We start from the raw sequence: 19,052 nt of genomic DNA on the forward strand, positions 1-19,052 counted from the left end.
TGCAACATTAATGTGATGAAAACATCCAATAATATATAATAATAACAGTCCTCTCCCATCATTCAGGTCCAGTCAGAGCCAACAGCTTCACCACTGAGGCCCAAACTAAAAACTAAACTAAGGCAGATACACTAACTAACTAACTAACTAACTAACTAACTACCTGTTTGGGACTTTGGGTCAAACCAAAGCTAACCAACAGTACAGTGATCCTGTGAGACCAGATGGTCTGAGATTCTGTCCAGACTCCCAACAAATAACTGAAACACTAAAATGTCTCAGTTTTCATCACAATTTCAATCACAGTTAAAATGCTGGACTTGTTTTCAGAGCTTGTAGATATTGATCATGTTCTGTCGCGCTCATCAGTCCCTAACCTGATAAAGAAACGTCAACAATGCACCGCACACAGTCAGTGGTTAGCTGTCAGCATGCTAACGGTGATTAGCTGTCAGCATGCTAACGGTGGTTATCTGCTGTCAGCATGCTAACGGTGGTTATTAGCTGTCAGCATGCTAACGGTGGTTATCTGCTGTCAGCATGCTAACGGTGGTTATTAGCTGTCAGCATGCTAACGGTGATTAGCTGTCAGCATGCTAACATTGGTTATCTGTCAGCATGCTAACGGTGGTTATTAGCTGTCAGCATGCTAACGGTGATTAGCTGTCAGCATGCTAACATTGGTTATCTGTCAGCATGCTAACGGTGGTTATTAGCTGTCAGCATGCTAACGGTGATTAGCTGTCAGCATGCTAACGGTGGTTAGCTGTCAGCATGCTAACGGTGATTATTAGCTGTCAGCATGCTAACAGTGGTTATCTGTCAGCATGCTAACATTGGTTATGTGTCAGGATGCTAACGGTGGTTATCTGTCAGCATGCTAACATTGGTTATCTGTCAGCATGCTAACGGTGATTAGCTGTCAGCATGCTAACGGTGGTTATCTGTCAGGATGCTAACATTAGTTATCTGTCAGCATGCTAACATTGGTTATCTGTCAGGATGCTAACAGTGGTTATCTGTCAGCATGCTAACAGTGGTTAGCTGTGAGCATGCTAACGATGCTAATGATTAGCTGCAATGCAGAAACTGTTCCAAAGAGCTGCAGGAGGCTACGCTCTGCTGGGCTCAGTGTGTGTGTGCTAGTCACTGATATGATATAATATAATATAATATTACCACATACGTGTGCACACATGAACAGCTGTTCAGTGATAGCTTCTGTCTGGATGTGTTTATCAGCCATGACTCTAAAACCCCACGTGTTTGTAACAGAGGCTTTTTGTTAGAAATCTGTGGGTCATCTTCTCCCCCAGAGAAACTTTTGTTTTCACAGGCTGAGAAGGACGAACTGGGACCAGCAGGCTCATCTTCAGGTGTAAAAGTGGTGTCCTGGTCCTTTAGGCTGGAGTCAGTTGAGCTCCCTGGACCAAAGCTGTCACAGTGAAATGTTAAAATGTGTAAATGTCTCGCCACAGAGGCCGTTTACACCTGTGTGAGTGTGACTGGACGCCGGCGGTCAGCTGGTGTTCAGACAGCTGATGTCAGAGAGAGTCAACGCCGCCGCCTGAGCCGCGTTTGATGTCGCAACATTAAAGCCTTTAAATATTCATCATCACATGTCGGGCTGCTGTTTTCTGTCTGCAGATCATCAAGATGCACTCCTTCCTGGATTACATCATGGGGGGCTGTCAGATCCAGTTTACAGTGAGCACACACACACACACACACACACACACACACACACACACACACTCTCAGGTCATAATCAGGTCGTCTCTCTGCTTCATATTCCCGTCAGGAGAAAATGTGTCCTGTGTTTCTCAGAGTACTTCTGATGTCACCATAGAAACGGTAACCAAGACAACACGCTCAGCAGCCTCAGCATCCGGGATCTGACCAGTTTAGCCACTTTGACCAGACTAGTTAAACTGGTCAATAAACTAGTTAATAGTTTGACCAGTTTAACTAGTTTGACCCATAAGGCCAGGTCGATATGTTTAACCAGTTTAACAAGCTGCAGCCCGTGTGGTGTCTCCAGAGTGACGGCGATGGTACGACAGGTGTCAGACTAAAACATTACATGTGTCTGATGTGTAAACTTCCTCTGACGTCTGGAAACGTCCTCCAGTCGGGCGGCGGCACAAACGCGATGCTGCTCAGCGTCTCCCTGTCGTTCACTTCCCGTTAAAATGTTTAATCCCGTCAGGAAACGGTCGGTCGGGAGGGAAAAGGGCTTCTCTCTTCGTGTCCTTCTCAAATAATCCTGAGAGCTCACAGGCTCAGAAGCTCACTGAAGGTGTAGAAAGCTCAGGCAGAGCAGCAGTGAGGCAGGACTGAGGCGTGTTTCTCTGCAGCGCCGTGTCCAATCTTCACGTCGTCTCCAGAGGAAACTGTGAAATCAGACAGCAGGTTATTTCAGTTCACAGTCGGCTGAGTGGAAACATGTTTCTGTCACACTCTGCTGTTTGAAGACAAACCAGAACTTTATTTTGCACTGAAGTCCTGTTATAGTGGATTCAGATGCAGAGTGTGTCCAGAGACCAGATCTCCACCACACGCTGAGGATCTGGAGCTCAGAGGTCAACAGACCCCTTTCAAAATGGCTCTGCTAGTTCTTCCCTCCCCAGCATGCAGCCTGACTCTGGAGCCTTATGGAGCCCCCTTGGTGACCAGCTGGCTCACATGGTTGGCACCACTGGATGCTGACTAACTAACTTATTTACATCCAAACCATCATCTTCTCCTAAACCTTACCAACCTGCCACCGTGTCACAACTACAATCGTGTGTTTTTTTCATTGTTGCCATGACGACAAAGGTCAGAACATGCTATATCGTATAGAACCGCCTTTGTGCTGCTAGCATGCAGCCGACAAGGTGTCCAGTAATTCCTGGTTATGAAAAAGAAGTCTCTATATAATTAAAGATAAATATAATTTCTCAGCGTGTTGGACAACAATAGCAGTAACACTAGTGTGTGACGTTACTGAAGCTCTGAGCTGAACGTCCGGTGGTCACATGCACACGATCATTGATGATTAAACAGTCCGGAGACGTGAGCAGAGAGTGATCATGTTACGTTACGTTATGCTCACTGTTAGCGATAAGCTAACGTTAGCTTAGTGAGGTGTAGCAACATGCTGCTAACAGAGGCTCTGACGGCATCCCTGTTGCTATGGTTACTGCAGCCGACGCTTTAACTCAGACGGAGAACAAACAGTTTGATTGAACCACTTAGCAGGCGTCCATTATCACTTTTAAACACACAGCCAGCAGCCAATCAGAGCCCAGGATTAGAGGTCGTGGTCATTTCACGTGTGTTTGTGGGATCAGGTTAACGTGGATGTGTGTTCACGACTTTGAGAAATGTACCGCAGGCTGTGTGAACCAATCAGGATCGAGACCTGTGACTTATTTTTTGACTAATTTACTTTAATCACAACAGGAAGTGAAAAAGACAAAGCAGGAAGTGGAGCTAAACTCTGACCTGCACCATGCAGGCTTTAACTGAAGGGAACAGTTACAGGACACGCGTGTGACACGTTACACGGTTAAAGCTAATCGATCTGTCGCCGCTCTCTGATTGGCTGTCGTGTCTCCAGGTAGCCATCGACTTCACGGCCTCCAACGGAGATCCTCGAAACAGCTGCTCTCTGCACTACATCCACCCGTACCAGCCCAACGAGTACCTGAAGGCTCTGGTGGCCGTGGGGGAGATCTGCCAGGACTACGACAGGTCGGTCCGCATCACCACACAGCGACCAATCAGACGAGTCGTTCATTAAAGGACAAATACACTAAAAACAGCAGGTTAAAGAAAAGGCTGTCGTCGGCCACAGATTAAGTATAAACATGGACGACGTGGCAGCTCCCATAAAGTGAAGCCAAAACATCTGGATCGCCCCCTGGTGGCTGGCTGCAGTAAAGCCCCCCCATCCTCTCACATGGAGAGGTAAGCTAAACTAAAAAATCAGAAATAGTTGAGATGGCCGCAGCTCTACCTGCCAGATATTTTGGTTTTACTTCTGCACAGCGGGAGGAAGCAGAGTCGCGGTGTCCATCATCACATGGCTGCATTCTGTCTGGACCTCCTGCTCTGTGACTAAACGGTTTATTCAGAAACAAAAGAGCCGACATCCTCTCATCCTCTTCATTCACACTTCTTCATCTTTTGGTTTTACAAGCTGCCCGTTTTGATTTTCTTCTTTCGCCTGAGAGACTTAAAACCCTTCAGGCTTCACTTCCTGTCCCACCTCAGCTTTTATGTCATTATATTTTTGTAAAGGTTGTAATTTATTCTGTGCGAAAGAGAAACCCTGAAGTTAAAACATCTTCATTTTGAGGGTCTGAGCTCCTTTTGTCTTCAGGCCTTCAGCAGATTGAAATGAAGAAACAGTGTTTGAAGCTAGAAAGCTCTCACTGAGTCACTGAAACCACTGAGTAATGAGCCTGTCATTGATGCTGCGGCGCCACCTATTGCTCCTCAGCGCTGATGGGATCACAGAGAGCGATGGGCGAACTCAATCTTTTCCCAGGATCACTTCCTTTGAGCTCATACATGCAAACATATTTGATGCGCTACAATAAATGTGTGTCAGTTCCTCTGTGAAGCTCCTTTATTTTAGATACAGATTGTGCTGCACCAGTCAGCACGGACAAGTTCACATCTGAAAGATAGATGGCTGTATGAGCCCGACACCATGCTGGTTTGTCATTTTCTCTGAGAGTCAGCTAGCTGTATGCTAATGCTAAAGAACGCTAGCTGTATCTCATCACCACTCCCCTTTTCCCACGCACACGGCAACGCTCTGCTAAAGAGATGCTGTCACTCATGACTGATCTCTGATCTGTTCCAGTCTGATAGAAGGATTTTACGGCTCCATGCTACATGCTAACGCTACAAGCTAACACCTTATGCACACGTGTTGGTCATGAGTCACCTGTGTTTCTGGACCCTGTGTTAGCTTAGCTTTATTCATGGGCGCAAAGCCATGAAGTTAGCCTGTTAGCGCTCATCCTCTGTAGCTAATAACTGTCTAAAGGTCAGATCCTGATGGAGAACAGGTTCTAGCGGCTCTGGGTTCTCTGTTGGCTGCTAACACTTCCTGGTTGGAGCTCAGGCTGCATTGACTGGGCTAACATAAGCTAACTTATAGACTATAAGCTAACGTTAGCTAGGTCAGAGCACAGTGCTAATGCTAGGTAGCGGGTGTCACTGGTTTTTCTACATTTGTTTACCTTCAGTTCAAATATATCAAACAAAGTGATATTTTATTCTGCAAAATGAAATCCTTAACGCTTACCTTTCAAAATAAGAGTCAATAGCAGTAACAGCAGAAGATTAAAACCAGTGGAGAATTTGTCTCCTTGTTTTTGTGATATTTCTGTGGTCCCTTCAGTATTTCTGTTCTTTCCACTCGTATGATCTGAGCGGGGAGTGATCAGGTCCCGGCCTCACAGACCCTCCCACGGCCAATCAGGGCTCATTTCTCTGCTTTGTGTTGAAGTAGCGGCGCTCTTTACCTCCTGCTGGGAGCCAATCACAAACCCTCCTCCGGCCTCTTTCCAGCTTCACCCCCTCTTTTCTGTTTCTTTTTCTTCTTCAGTGACAAAATGTTCCCGGCGTTTGGCTTCGGTGCTCAGATCCCTCCCGACTACAAGGTACTTTCACTCCAGCATGCTGTCTGTCAGGGGGGAGGCGGACCCAGCCTCCTCGTCACCCCAGGGTGCTACTGGTTGGGCCCCCCCCAGCCACCACCAACCGGCCCCTTCACTTCCCTTCCCATCATGCCATGCAGCGCCTGTTGATGCTGCGTTCACATCATGATAAAAAGTGCACGTTGTGTCCATCCAAGTGTTTTAAGTGAAACTTTTGGACAAATAAAAGTTGAGCTTGTCAGTAAGTGTGTGTGTGTGGGGGGGGGTTCAGTTCAGTGACTGGACCAGATCACAGATGGCGTTTAATTTCACGACCTGAGTTTTATTCAGGTTTATCAGGTAAATCACAACAACTATTACGACTCCAGAGAAGTTAAAAGCTAGCGTTAGCTTGCGAGATAGCCGCGGCTAGCCTTGAATAATGCTAAAGCTAACGTTAGCTTATACCTGTTAATGCAAAATATCTATTTTGACACCAGTCAGTTTATTGTGCCACATATTTATATTCAATAAAGGCTAACGGTAGCTAGCTTAGCATAAAAGCAGCTAGCATAGCAGATCTAAGTAGCTGCCGTCTCATTTTGACTTGAGTTTTAAAATGGATATTAATACGTTATATTGGTTCTAATCAATTCATGTGTTCTCTTTAGTTTTCATGACAGACGTGTTTCGTTTGTCCAACATGAAGTGAACGCAGCATCAGATTAGAAAAGTCAGACAATGAAAGAGGAGGAGATGTCAGTGAGAGAGACTGATGGTGATTATTTCATTGTTGCTGCAGAGATCAAACAGACCTCCTGTGTCTCCCCCCTCCTCCCCCCTCCTCCCCCATCCTCCCTCTCTCTCTCCAGGTCTCCCACGACTTTGCAGTGAATTTTAACGAGGAGAACCCGGAGTGTGCAGGTAGGCGCTTTGATTTCCTGCTCGCTTTAGAAAAATAAAATGAAAAACAGAGGAAAAAAGTGACTCAGACATTTGAGCCTCAGAAGTCTGAACGGGTTTGATGTGAGAATTAGTTTGATGAAGACGAGGTTCAGGTGACTCCACGTCATGTCGTCATCTCTGTGAAGCTGCTTCTGTCAGTAACATCCTCTGCTCTGGTCAGTCATGGTAATCTGTATGTGGGTCACCCCCCCGAGCCCCCAGTATGATCACAGGCTGCTGCTCCTGCTGTTTAAATCCCATCATTGTATTTTGAAGTAGATCTGTTTTTTTTAACATATGAAGAGCTGCTTCTTCTTCTTCTACTGCACTGATTCTTAATCATTTAGCTCATTTAGCTTGGAGTTGGCCCCCCCGGTCAGTCTGGGGGGGAAGAAACTCATTTATTTCAGAGAGAACGTTGACTTTTGTTGGAAAATGGAGGAAGTCAATGGATGATCTGATGGATGGAAACATGCTAACGCCAACATATCAGCCTGTAAAAGCTCATTACAGGAGCTGCTGTCCTGTATTTAGTCAAATAAAAGAGACAGCAGCTCCTGTCTGCAGAGGACGAACCCCTGGATGTTCAGACAGCAGCTCCTGTCTGCAGAGGACGAACCCCTGGATGTTCAGACAGCAGCTCCTGTCTGCAGAGGACGAACCCCTGGATGTTCAGACAGCAGCTCCTGTCTGCAGAGGACGAACCCCTGGATGTTCAGACAGCAGCTCCTGTCTGCAGAGGACGAACCCCTGGATGTTCAGACAGCAGCTCCTGTCTGCAGAGGACGAACCCCTGGATGTTCAGACAGCAGCTCCTGTCTGCAGAGGATGAACCCCTGGATGTTCAGACAGCAGCTCCTGTCTGCAGAGGACGAACCCCTGGATGTTCAGACAGCAGCTCCTGTCTGCAGAGGACGAACCCCTGGATGTTCAGACTATCAGTGGATCACTGAGACTCAAGGAACCTTAAAAACAGACAGGTTCTCTATGAGGTTCTGCAGCCTCTGTTTTCTAGAGCTTTATTCTGGAGGGATAACAAAAGCTCACCCAGCAAACCCCCCCAGAGGAGTCTTGACTCTCCGCTAAAGATTCACTCCTGGTCAGTTTCTGACAGCAGAGGAGGCGGCAGGAAGTCAGACAGGCAAACAACAGAGAATCCACTCGGTTTTCAAAATAAAAGCCCCCCCCCCGCAGACTGTCAGTGGTAGATTCCAGCAGCACATCAGTATTATTCTCTAATGGGGGGGCACCAGGCCAGACGTCCGCCGCTCAGAGAGTTTTTAACACCATGACGACCAGAGGTTCATCTGGGATGGAGAAACACTCTGAAACTCTCCTGATGGAGATGAAGCTTCGTGGAGGACGGAGTTAAAACCGGACCGCCACACAGACGGGCCTGGTGGGAGTGGTTATGCTAATTTAGTTTTCATTTAAAACTTATTATAGTACCTGGGTTTGGTTAGTGAGTAACAGCAGGTGCAACAATTGCACAACCTCACAAGCAGCTTGGATAATAATAATAATCATCATCATCATCTTTGTTCATACAGCATTTATACATCTATTTATTTATACATCAAAGTTACAGAGTGCCCTCTGTTAACAGTAATAAGAAACCCAATAAGACACGGCGCTGTTCAAGCTGCCATTTCAAATATTCTTTAAAACCATTTACTATATATGACCAGTTCTGTACTACATTGTAGGCCATGTACTCTGTATGTGTGTGTGGGGGGGGGCACCCTTTGTGCTCTACCCTCTGTTAAAATGAACAAATCACCTTCTGCCAACACAGTTAGTTTAGTGTGATGGTACATTTAAATACCGTGAGAGCATCAGAGCCTTTAATGACGTCTCATCTGCAGCTGCAGAGAAATAAAATATAACAGCAAAGAAAAATGGGCCCAAGACACAGAAGGTATAAAACAGAACAGCCCCCCCCAGGAGGACCTCTGCTCCTCTGCTGTTCACACACACCTCATTAAAAGTTTGTGTTTGGAGCCTCTGGCCAAATATTCTTTATTCCTTCAATAGTTCAAGTCAAATATTATTTATATGCCCAAAATCACAGTTTTCCTCGGGGGGGGGCTTTAAATAGTGGATCAACTTGAAGAAAAAAAAAACAAAACAGATTTTCATTTCATTCAAGAGCTTTATTTCTCGATCAGACAAACATCAGCATATAGAACGGTGAAACACATCAGTCATGTCCACTCTGTTCTCAGCACAGCTCACAGGACCGACTGTTTACAGGCCGGGGGGGGGGGGGCACACTGCTCAGCTGAAGGTCTCTCGCCCTCTCGGATGCTAAAGGTCATTGATCAGCTCAGAGAGACACTTCAACACCGACACTCTTAATTAAGACACAGTGTGTGTGTGTGTGGAGACGCTGTACTTGCTGACCTTCAGACATTAAATCACATCACTGCTGCCTCCGGGCATGCTGGGACGCCTGTAAACACATCCAGAGAGAGACAGCGTGAACCTGACTGCCCTCCACAGTCGGTGGTGTCTTTTTCTGGCAGGTTGTATTTGTGGAGGGAAAGTCGGAGCCATTTTCTCGGCTTAAAGAGGATTTTGTGTTCATGTTCAGGAATTTTCGGGACAATTCAGCAGTTTGTAAAAACCAGAAGTTTGGTTTTGCTTCCTGATTTGACCGGCTGTGTGTGCTGACAATTTAGTCCCTTTTTTAGCTCCTCTCACTGATTACAGGACACATCCTGCTCATTTGTACTTGGGGTACTACTAGGATACATGCTCTAATGTCCAAAGGACACATTTTCTGCTCTTTTCTTTCTGAACGCTCTGTTTTAGCTTCCGTCTCTTTAAGGCCTCCGTGAAAGCCTAGTCTCCTCTGATTGGTTACCTCCCTGAGCAGGCTCCGCCCACCGCATTGTGCATCCTCTCTGCCGTCTCTGAAGGGCAAATGAGTTAGCCGAGCTAACATGCTAACACTGGACGAGGTCACATGATCAGCAGATCCCTGTGTGACATCACAAGCGGGGCCAAAACTAAACAGAGCATTTTCACACATATTTACTGAACGATGGAGCAGAAAAAGAGAGAGAAGACGGTTTTCACTCGTAGTTTCAGGGAGTGTAGACACATTCATGTTGAAAAGACATTAAAAATGCACAATGTTCCCTTTAATATTTTCCGTCAGGTATCCAGGGTGTGGTGGAGGCCTACCAGGCCTGCCTCCCCAAGCTGCAGCTCTACGGTCCCACCAACATCGCCCCCATCATCCAGAAAGTCGCCAACTCCGCCTCGCAGGAGGTCCACACCAAAGAGGCCATGGTGAGACTCTCCTGACAGGCCACTCCCCACCTGCTGCTGCCTGATGCCTACATAGAAAGGCCTCATCTGGGGGCAAAGGGCCAAGATGTTTGTGTTTGTAGTCCGAGTTGCATCCAGGTAAACAGTCAGCCTTTTATTAGCCTTTAATTTATCTGCATTCATTCTGGATGAACAATGACTGGAGCACAGAAGAGGAAGTCTTGGCCCAGATATCTGTTGGTTACACCAGAAGCCCTCGACCCCAGGGGTTAAACCAGATGATAGCCGATGGTTTAGACTGGCTGCGGCCTGACTCGAGGCCAAACTGGTCTGGACTGGAATCAGAACAGTTTGCTTCACCTCACTGTCCTCTGACATCCACATCAGAACATTTTGCTCAAAGGCAGCAGGAGGCTGCCATCTGGGTATTCAACCCGGTGACAGTTGTCATAAAGGGGGGGGTTGGTTGTCAGAAATGGAGGGATAAAGGATGCAAATGCAGGGGCTGATATTCAGAGCTTATTTGTAGCACAAAAAACTGACAAACTAAAGCTGGCAGGTGCAAATGAAATCCACACAAACACAAGTTCAGGTACAGAAACCAACCACACACTGATGACGAGCTAACAGAGAACAAAGGAGCAGTGCTGGTATATAAAGGGAGGGGAGCTGACGAGGGGAGTGAACACAGGTGAGGCAGACAAGGAACAGGTGCTGACAATCACAAAGGCGGGAAAACACACAGGGACGGGAAGTGAGGTAAAACATGACAAGAGTACAACAAAATCAATCAATCAGTCAATCTTTGTCCATAAAAGCCCTAATCTATAACAAATGTTATCTGATAAAAGAGCAGAACAAGCTGTCATTTAGAGAGACGCAATGATTAAAGAGTTCAAAGCAAAAACCAGGAGATGATGGTAAGAAATCTTTCCTTCAGTGGGAAGAAACCTCTGACAGAACCCAGCTCACAGGAAGACATAACTGGGGAAGTGCATAATTACATAAACTTACCTCAAAAGTCCTTAAAGATCAGAGTCATAACCCAAACACAAGGAAGGAGACATCAGAGCCGAATCATGACAACAGTCACGTAGCTGCTGATCCTTGTTTGATGGTGGGATACAGGGATGTGCTGTTGCTCGACTAAACATCAGATCAGGGAATCTGGGAGGAAGTGAAGGAAAAAAGTGGTGTTGTTTTAGCTCATAATAAGGTGAGTGCTTATTCATCCAACATTAGCAAACCCACTGACATTAACTGCCCTTCACTACATCCAAGAGCACTGCAGAAAACACATCAAATACATTTGTGTTTTTATAGACAGTAATCTCAAAGCTCTCTTCTACTGTTACACAGTCTGAGATGATAGAATGAAAAAAAAGATTAAACTTGACCGGAACAAGGAGAAAAGTCCAATGATGTTTCTGTCTGGCAGCAATACTTCATCCTGCTGATCCTGACAGACGGCGTCATCACCGACATGGCCGACACGAGGGAGGCCATCGTCCAGGCCTCCCACCTCCCCATGTCCGTCATCATCGTCGGGATTGGGAACGCCGACTTCAGCGACATGCAGATGCTGGACGGCGACGACGGGATCCTGCGATCGCCCAAAGGAGAACCCGTACTCCGGGACATCGTCCAGTTCGTCCCCTTCCGCAACTTCAAACATGTGAGTCTGTCAGACAGATTTAAAAAAAAGTAAAAAACATAGATGTACATTTACCTAAAGAGGAGTGAGTTTTGCTGGTGCTGTCTTTGTCCTCCCTACTGAGGAGTTCCCCAGGGCACCGTTTTAGGTCCTCTATAATTATTCAGACGCTGTTGGTGCAAAAAAGCCCAGACCCAGAAAATGGACTGAATCTCTGGCCAACACTTCAAAAACGCTCTTGATCAAATTATTGGAATCTTGTAAAAGGCGTTTGTGTCTGGCAGAATCCGATGTGAAAGGGTTTGTTGAGTACACCAAGCAGACACAGCAATAAACCTGAGCAGGTCCTCGAATCCTGCTGAATTTTAGCTCTCAGAAGCCTTTCTTTCATTCCTCATGAAGCCCTTCCTGTTTGACTGGGCATCACCTGTTTGTTTTATTTAAAAAGGAAATCAATAATTGGCTTGGAAATCATGGAGTCTGGATGAGTCATCCTCTTGGGAAAGTTGGGAGATTTCCAGAAACAATGGAGAAACAATGAAGCACTAATTAGTTTACTCTGTGTGTTGGCATGTTCTTGGGGAAATTACAAACAGCTGACATCATTATTACTGGACCTCTAGTTGAATAATTTCCTGATTTTTGTTTTAGAAACCAGTAATAGTTCCCCAAACTGTTCCAACAGTTTTTTAAAACTCGCCTGCGATGAGTTTTTGCATCAGGTTAAGTCCGTTCTTAATTCAGCTTTACTCAAAGTCATTGGTTTCCTCTTTTCTTTCACTTTGTATTATTATTATTTCTAAAAAGTTTTTGGTTTCCATGTCCTTATTTGATCATAATTAAGCTTTGCTCCTCTCTAGACTGTTGTTTACGGAGTAAATTATTACAAAACGCCCTAAATATGGGCACCAGATGGTGTGATAATTTGAAAGATCTCTTCATCTTCTCCTCTCTAAGAGATTATACTGTGTATGTAAGTCTGTGTGACCCTGTGATGACGGTGGGTGACTGTGAAGTGTTATTGAAGCAGAAAGAGGAGAAAGAACTACTTCCAATCAGGATCAGAGCACATGGGAAGTGGAGAAGGACGAGAGTGTGAACTAACTGAAGGAATGAGTTTTCACCCTTAAAGAAGGAAGATGGAGTGGCAATCTGCCAACCAATCTTACAGTGGGAATTTTTTTTTATTTTTCTCAAATGAATTTGCAGTCTTTAACAAGTCTGAAGGTTACAGACGGTACAGCACACTGTGGATTCATCTCTCCAGTCTGGACTCATTTTACAGGCTCTGGATATATTTTCCCTCCTGGGTTTAATCTGTGTGATAAATGAGAGCTTCTGTCTTTGGCCCGAAAGGAGGCAATTTTCATTTTGACAGCAGCAGAACGAGGCAGAGACGAGCAGCCTTGACTGACACTCCATCAGACAATTACAGTTGCCGCTTCCCCCCAAAGGAGTGAACGGAGAGATAGATTCAGGTTTAAAAGAAGGATGTTTTAAGTTTAGTCATGAATATATACTGTATATATGCCTGCAGTACATTACATACAGTATGTATATCTGTGTCTGTTTGATGGATATGAGGGGTTAAATCCTTCTGTTATTTAACTACCAATCATGTAGCTGCTGCTGACCTTTTTTAATGATCCTCTTTGATTTCCTTCATTTCAGGCAAGTTTAGTCAAGTTGATTTTATTGACTTGATCGATCATTGGCCAGTAGCAGCGGCCAAAAACAACACAACCACACTTTATCTTTTCTGAAAGACAAACAGGAAGCAGGAAGCATTTTTGTGGTTTGTGTCCTGCTTGCTGCTGATAAACTGTTTCTACTCTTCATAGTTCAAAGGTGCTGGACAGTAAAGTTTAGCTAGAGAAATAGATCATGTCATGATTAAAGGCTTCATCCACTTGGCAGCGAGAATGGAAGCAGGACATTTTATAGCTTATTGATTAGATTCTGATATTTTGTGCTGACATTGGCCTCAGAGCGGCAGATCAGGGGCTGCGGGGTCTGGAGGAATCCTCGTCTGGATCTTCCAATGTCCACCCGTCACCCGTCCATCTGTCCATTTTCCACCACTTCTCTGGCAGCAGACGAAGCATCATTAGGATCCACCGTGTAGTCCACGTTCCTTTGTGGACGTCCATCCAGCCGCAATCTGCCTCTTATCTGGTTCCAAACAAGGACGTCCAGATGTCCTGCAGGGTTTCCAGCCTCTCCTGGTGGATCCAGAGGGTCACCAGCTGGTCTTTACTAAGCCTGGTATGCACCAACTAGACTTAAACCTGGTCCTCGCTACAGTGGCTGTTGTCGTTAACAGTCTTCTGCTGTTCAGTATGAGACACACTGCACAGTACAAACAGCCTGCTCCTCACACATGGCATCACATTAAGTCCTGGTCTGAGTGAGAGGAGGGCTTAGGCCCTGTTGGTGCAACTGGTGTAACTATTAGGTCAGACCAAGATACGACGACTTAAGACCGGGCATAAGCCAAGTCTGTGAAACCAGCCCCTGGACTTTAAGGCTGACGCCCTGCAGGAAACTCATTTCAGTAACTTCCATCTGCAGTCTCATTCTTTTGGTCACTACCCAAAGCTCATGTCGATAGGAGAGGGTTGGTACGTAGACCGACGGGACCCCTGAACCACAACAGTCCGGTATAACGCCGGCATTAGCGCTGTAATCCGTCTGTCCACCCCACGGCCCACTTTACCCTCACTCTGAATAAAACCTCTGAGATCCTCAAACTCCTTCGGACATCAACCAACTGTTTTCTGGCAGAGTTCCCTCTGACTGTAAAACTGTTTAACACCTACAGCAAATTCCAAGACTATTTGATGAGTAGATCTAATAATTCTGGAAGTGTCAGAAAGTTATGCTGACACTTCAGTGTTCAAATGTCAGAGCAGCTAAGCTGACTAAACATTCACTTTGATGGATCTGCAGAAATGTTAACTAACATTGCATGCAGTAATGAACTAGAAAACATTGACCGCCGGGAAGGAAGAAAGTCAATCGAAGACCTGATGGATAATTTGAAAGTGAATCATCAGCTGTGAAATACAGAACCTTTTTAAATAGAAAGCTGGAGTGTTGAGCCATTTTCAATCAATCCATCAATCAATCAATCTTTATTCATATAGCGCCAGTTCATAACAGCGTTCAAGACACGTTCCATTGAAGAACAGGTCCAGGCTAAACTCTTTAATTAAGGGAGACCCAACGATTCAAGGATTCAAGAATCCCTAAACAAGCAAGAACCAGGAGACACCAATGCAGCTGGTGTTTGTGCTGCAGCACTGTGTGATTGATGTTTCCTGTCTCCTCCTCAGGCGTCTCCAGCTGCTCTGGCTAAGAGCGTGCTAGCAGAGGTGCCCAACCAGGTGGTTGACTACTACAACAGCAAGGGCATCAAGCCCAAAGTGCCCAGTGAGTACCAGTCTTCCAGGCAGTTCGGCCCCTGAGAGCCACCACAAGAGCTGCCACCAGACAGCACAACCTCTTCTGGACTGAGAAACATGTTTACTGTCTTTTGTTCTTTGTTGATGCGGATGTTAAAGGTGCTATGCAGCATTTGACCATGAAGAAGTAGCTCATCTCAGACGTTAATGCCATCACTGTAGACACAACAAGAAGCCCGCCAGGCTCCACATTGCATTTTACACTGGGAGGGATTTTATATGAAGTTTTGCTGAATTGCTTCAGAACAAGTATAAGGCATATAACCTTCTTGTCGCCATCCTTTGCCCGTTGCACACACTGGGGTTTGCCAAAATAGGCAGAAGAAGTCGTCAAAGTACGGTAGCTGAGGGGTAACCATCCAAAGAGCGATGTAAGGAAACCACCGAAGCCGTGTGTCCCGACACAGCACAGTTCATCAACCTGCAGCGATGAGCGACAGCCAGGGCTGTTTGGATGCAGATTATACGTTGGCAATGTGTTAATGACTGAATCATAGCAGACAATTCATTTTGAATCCTCCAACACTAACAGAGTTGTTTTTCAGACCTGAGTATGCGGCAGGCTGTCGTGGGAGTAGCTGTAATTGCTCATTTCTAGGTTTTAAATGTCCATTAATTCAAGATCTAAGTTCTTATTAACACTAAACAAAAACAGGGTTTACATTTGCTTTCACTAACCATTAATGGTGTGTTTTGTGGGTGGAGTTGTTAGCTATGTAGCACTACTTTTGATATGCTTTTAAGAATTGTTGCTAATGTTTGTGTTTCTATTTCCTTTGAGCTTAGAGGCAAAGTAAATCAGTGAACGGCTCTTCCACAGAGGAAAGTTCCTGACGCACAGGTTTACGATGCTGACAGGGAAAGACACAAAGTCCATAAAGGAGTTTGTTATCATACCGGCTGGGTCACGTCATCCAAAATTATACAATCCTCTTCCGCCACAGTATAAACTGCCAAAATGTACAATACAATCATTCGGATGAACTGAGATCACTTTTTGTCCAGTTAGCGACCTAGCCAGCTAGTTTGTTTACCAGTAGGCAAATATTTTTTTCTCCTAGGATGGTAGAGGCAAGTCAGACCTAACCATTGGTTAGGTTTAGGCATCAGCAGCTTTGATGGGTTAGGTTTAGGCATCAGCAGCTTTGATTGGTTAGGTTTAGGCATCAGCAGCTTTGATGGGTTAGGTTTAGGTGTGGTGAAGAGCATGCTTAGTGTTTTATTTCCCTACGATGCAGAGTCCTGACCCTGATATTCTTACCCTACCACCTAACTGATAACAAGTCAGCAAGCTTGTTGAGGTATTTTTGCTAGCTAGCATCAGCATATTACTGTTTGGTTAGCATGTCAGCAGTTAGCTCAACAGCCACAGGAACTAGTCAAGTAGTGACTACACCAAACGTCCAGCACTGCCTATTTCACGTCTTACAGATTACCTCTATGGTGCCACTGTCCGCTGAGACCAAGCGCTACCATCTGGAGCCACCATCTTGAGTTTTCCAGTGACATTAAGGCTCATAAGCCGTAAAACTTGGTTATCTTTCGCTACATGTGATCCCACACTGCATGGACACGTCACAGGAAGCAGAGAGGATTCTGGGAAACGGTAGCACTAAAAGTAGCAACGAGGTGAGGAAGAACTTCATCTTATTTCAGGCGAAATACCAACGTAGCACCTTTAGCATCCATTGTGCATGCGGGGCCCCCTGAGGCTGAGCCGATCGTAACATTCAGGAGTGTTTTTAACGGACGTGAAAAGCACATAAACGCACCACACTGACCAGTTCAAACGCTGCTTCCCTGCAGACAGCATGATGGGCGGGGAAACAGCTGATGAAGGAATGTATGAAACCCCCCCCCCCGGTTTGTTTTTATAAGAGTTTATCGAGATTTTGCTAAATTTCGTAAGGTTCGTATGTTGTAAAGCATTTTGGATTTCTGCCAGATGAACAAGCAAGCTGCCTTCACAGACGTCTGCATCCTCTACTGTTTTTTTTCTAAAGACGAGGCAGATGCATGAACTGTTGTTATGCATGCAAATCTCCATGCAGGACTCCCCGGTCCTAGTGGTTTCTGTTTCCTGGTAGTGAATAATATGAATAATAACGATGTTTACAATGTACCCGATGAAGGGGCTGCTCTACTCTCAAGCATGTTCACATGTAAATGAAAATGTGTGAGTGGATATAAAAGCACAACCTGAGTATCTTTGGAGACTTTACTAGATTATGGTGATAGATTTTGGTCACTTTGTGCGACAACACCTGCCAACCTCCAAATCTGTCTTTGTAGAACAGACCCACTGGGTTTTCTTTTATTGTTGATGTCTTAAGTCAGGATCTGACTTAACACTCCATCCATCATCCATCATCCATCCATCATCCATCATCCATCATCCATCCATCCACCCGTTTTCCACGCTTTAAGCTGAGCCACTTTGCTGTTTGCAGGAGGCTCGTGAAGGTCGTCCAGGTTGGCGTGGTTCTCCTGAGGAGTGTCAGGATGAGTCCTCGTCCTCTTAATCAGATGCTTGAACAGCTACAAGGGCTGATGCCTTTATGGCACCGAGCAAACTGCTTCGATACTACCGAGTGCTGAAACATGCTTCGTCATTAGCTCTCAAATTACAATAAATCTCATCGAAGTCAGGTTTCCCAGTTGAGTGAGCTCAATGCTGAGACACCCATTAGCTCTGTTAGCTCTGATAGCTCTGTTAGCTCTGATAGCTCAGTTAGCTCTGATAGCTCAGTTAGCTCTGTTAGCTCTGATAGCTCAGTTAGCTCTGATAGCTCTGATAGCTCTGTTAGCTCTGTTAGCTCTGATAGCTCAGTTAGCTCTGATAGCTCAGTTAGCTCTGTTAGCTCTGATAGCTCTGATAGCTCTGTTAGCTCTGATAGCTCTGTTAGCTCTGATAGCTCAGTTAGCTCTGATAGCTCTGATAGCTCTGTTAGCTCTGATAGCTCTGTTAGCTCTGTTAGCTCTGATAGCTCAGTTAGCTCTGATAGCTCAGTTAGCTCAGTTAGCTCTGATAGCTCAGTTAGCTCTGATAGCTCTGTTAGCTCTGATAGCTCTGATAGCTCAGTTAGCTCAGTTAGCTCTGATAGCTCCGTTAGCTCTGATAGCTCCGTTAGCTCTGATAGCTCTGTTAGCTCCGTTAGCTCTGATAGCTCTGTTAGCTCTGATAGCCCCGTTAGCTCTGATAGCCCTCTGATTGGTCAGAGAGCAGAGAGTTTGGCCCGTTAGTGGCTCCTGTCGCTCATTTCACTTCTCCATACGCATCCTATTCATACATGCTGGGTCTGTTGAACAGAGACGGAGCAGGCGGAGGACGGCTGGGTGGACACGTGACCTGTCGGTGTATTCAGTGACTTCTGCTAATAAAGGTTTGAACAGTGAGAGGAGAGTGTCGCTGTGTTATTACAGGCTGTCTCACTGAGGAACAGCTCCATTCATTACTATACTGTCAGACAGACAGACAGGCAGGCAGGCAGGTAGACAGACAGCCCAGGCTCAGAACACCCAGAGGACAGTTTGTTCTGTGGTGTTCCCTCAGAGGAGGTTTCAGTCCTTCAGCAGAACTACAGGTGCTCTGAAGATACTTCCCCCCTCATGGCAGCCAGCAAACACCATTTAATCCACGTTCTCAGTGTCCTACAGTACCTGGGTTCTCTGTTCCTGAGGTTCTCTGTTCCTGAGGTTCTCTGTTCCTGAGGTTCTCTGTTCCTGAGGTTCCTGTGTCCTGTGTCTTCAGTCTTCAACAATGAGCTGCACCTGTTTCCTGTGAGTCTTCGTGAGCGGTGGGTTTTCTCCAGCTCAGACACGTTCTGCTGTCAGGAAGGAGCTTTTGCTTCTGATAAACTGAGCAGAAACCTTTTTTTCCACATGAGTGAATTGTCTCCAAACAGGAGGGGGGTCAGTGCCGGCGCGGGGGGGCGTTAGTGCGGCAATAATCAAAGCTCTCGGCTGTTTGTTCGGAGGCGTGGCGGCTTGAGACGGATGAAAGGAGGCCATTACCTCTGTCAGCGGGACAAAAGATTCACAGCGACAGAAAGACTGAGACACCAGATCACCTGA

The 19,052-nt window shown here is 45.8% G+C and overlaps 1 protein-coding gene across 1 annotated transcript in view; it reads left to right on the forward strand.

The window, feature by feature from the left end:
- cpne4a (copine IVa) overlaps nt 1-14,981 on the forward strand; it is a 50,773-nt gene extending 35,792 nt beyond the window's left edge. The window contains exons 9-15 of the mRNA XM_070836097.1: nt 1,648-1,707; nt 3,605-3,738; nt 5,609-5,663; nt 6,512-6,563; nt 9,748-9,881; nt 11,299-11,535; nt 14,850-14,981. Coding sequence (XP_070692198.1) covers nt 1,648-1,707; nt 3,605-3,738; nt 5,609-5,663; nt 6,512-6,563; nt 9,748-9,881; nt 11,299-11,535; nt 14,850-14,981 — 804 coding nt within the window. The remainder of the gene's footprint in view (nt 1-1,647; nt 1,708-3,604; nt 3,739-5,608; nt 5,664-6,511; nt 6,564-9,747; nt 9,882-11,298; nt 11,536-14,849) is intronic.
- Nucleotides 14,982-19,052: the final 4,071 nt, after the last annotated feature.

Source organism: Pempheris klunzingeri, chromosome 8, assembly GCF_042242105.1.
Source record: "Pempheris klunzingeri isolate RE-2024b chromosome 8, fPemKlu1.hap1, whole genome shotgun sequence".
In the NCBI taxonomy this organism is placed as follows: Eukaryota; Metazoa; Chordata; class Actinopteri; order Acropomatiformes; family Pempheridae; genus Pempheris; species Pempheris klunzingeri.